This window comes from Arachis ipaensis, chromosome B09 (genome assembly GCF_000816755.2).
Source record: "Arachis ipaensis cultivar K30076 chromosome B09, Araip1.1, whole genome shotgun sequence".
Lineage (NCBI taxonomy): Eukaryota > Viridiplantae > Streptophyta > Magnoliopsida > Fabales > Fabaceae > Arachis > Arachis ipaensis.
The window spans coordinates 73,598,739-73,600,778 of NC_029793.2; the positions used below are offsets into that span (position 1 = coordinate 73,598,739).

The 2,040-nt window shown below is 40.0% G+C and overlaps 1 protein-coding gene across 1 annotated transcript; it reads right to left on the reverse strand.

Moving 5' to 3' along the window:
• On the reverse strand, positions 286-852 carry LOC107615597. Its single transcript, XM_016317648.1, has one exon. It carries the CDS (start codon positions 850-852, stop codon positions 286-288), a length of 567 nt encoding a protein of 188 aa, XP_016173134.1.

Here is a 2,040-nt window from a genome sequence, read left to right on the forward strand (position 1 = left end):
AGAGGCTCTGCTTGTGGTTCATCGCTTGCTTCCTCCAAAATTGCTCCCTCATGATCATCCTTCAGGCCTCTATTCTCTTGTTCTGAATCATGTGAGGGTTTGAAGACGTGTTCTCAACATTAGCTCCCCTTTCTCAACATCTATGAGTGCTTTGGCTGTAGCTAAAATTGGTCTCGCTAGAATGATTGGATGAAGATAACTTTCTTCCATCTCAAGAATAACAAAGTCTATGGGGAGGAAGTACTTTCCTACCTTTACCAGCATATTTTCCACCACTCCTAGTGCTTATTTGTAGGTCTTGTCAGCCAACTGAAGGATTATTTTTGTGGGTTTCAACTCATTAATTTTCTGCTTCCTCATGAGAGACAGGGGCATCAAGTTTATACTCGCTCCAAGATCACAAAACCATCTGTCAATCATCATATCCCCTATAGCACAAGGGAAATGGAAGCTCCCTAGGTCCTTCTTCTTTGTAGGTAAGTCCTTCTGGATAAGGGCACTGCACTCTTTAGTTATCACTACTGTCTGTCCACCTTTCAAGGGATTCTTCTTGGTCAGCAACTCTTTCATGAATTTGATATATGAAGGAATTTGTTGGAGGACTTCAATGAAGGGGATGTTGATATGCAGAGATTTGAATATCTCTAGAAACCTAGAGTACTTCTTCTCTTTGTCACCACCCTTAAGTCTTTGAGGATATGGTGCTTGTGGCACGTAAGGTTTCAAGACTTCCTTCTCCATTAGATCCTCCCTCTGTGCAGGGTTATTTCCTTGTTTTGGCTCTTCCAGTTTCTCCTTTGAGGGCCTTTTGTGGTGCTCTGTTGGCTTGATAGCTTTTTCTTCCAAGGACATCTCACTCCTTAGAGTGATTGCCTTACATTCTTCCCATTTCAGGTTCTTTATTTCTCCTCTTGGATTGTTTTCAGTGTCACTTGGGAAGCTATCTGTGGGTTTAGGAATTTACTGAGAGAGATATCCCACTTGGGATTCAAGTTTCTTGATGGTAGCTCCTTGGTTTTGTAGATTGGACCTTACTTTCCTCCTTGAAAGCATTGTTGTCCTCAGACTCCTCCAATAGCTTTCCCAGTAAGTTATCTATTCTTGATAGCTTATTCTCAGGGGGAGGATGTGAAATTGGGTTGGAAATTGGAGGTTGAGAATGGCCATTCTGTGCTTGATAGTGAGGCTGGAAGGAAGTGTTATGTGGGGCTTGATATGGTATTCGGTTAGAGGGTTGATAATTAAAATTGTTGTAATGGTTGGAGTTTTGTGGTCTATGGTCTTGGGTTTGGCTTTGCTGGCCTCCCCACCCAAAGTTTGGGTGGTTCTTCCAACCATGATTGTAGGTTTTGGAGTGGGGATCATAGGGTTGTCTTGATGAGTTTCCAACATAATTGGCTTGTTCCTAATCACATCCTTCATCTGTGTTGCTTTCTTCTTGAACTGTTGGTTGGGTGTTAATTGCTGCAACCTGATTTTTCTCCATTTGCTTCATGAGAACTACCAATTGATTGGTGATTAGTTTGTTCTGAGCTAACAAAGCATCCACTTGGCTTAACTCCATCACTCCTCTATTAGTGCTCTGATCTGAGGCATAGAAGTACTCACTGTTAGCCACTGTTTTAATGATATCTATGGCCTCTTCTATGGTCTTTTTGTTATTGAGAGCCTCTTGAAGGGTGGTCCAGGGCCTTCTTTACTTCTCTAAAAAGGCCTTCAAAGAAGATATGTAGTTGTACCAATTCGTTGAACATATCAAGGGGTAGGGGTGTTCATGGTTCAGTTTTTTCATAAACTGAATTGAAACTGCAATAAACCATTTTAAATGGTTTAAAAACTGAACTAAACTACTTTGTCAAATAAGAAACTGGTTTTAAACCAGTTTACAATATAGTGCACCAGTTTAAACCAGTTCATAAAAGTAAAACTAGTTTTAATTGAAAAAACCAATTTAAACTAGTTTATAGGCTAAAACTAGTTTTAACTTTTAACATATATAAAATTAGTTTTTACATTTTCTCTCTTCCCCTCTCTCTCCCA

Bases quoted from the DNA above. Each gene is read 5' to 3' on its own strand.
- LOC107615597 (XM_016317648.1), bottom strand. From the start codon at position 852: ATGTCCTTGGAAGAAAAAGCTATCAAGCCAACAGAGCACCACAAAAGG.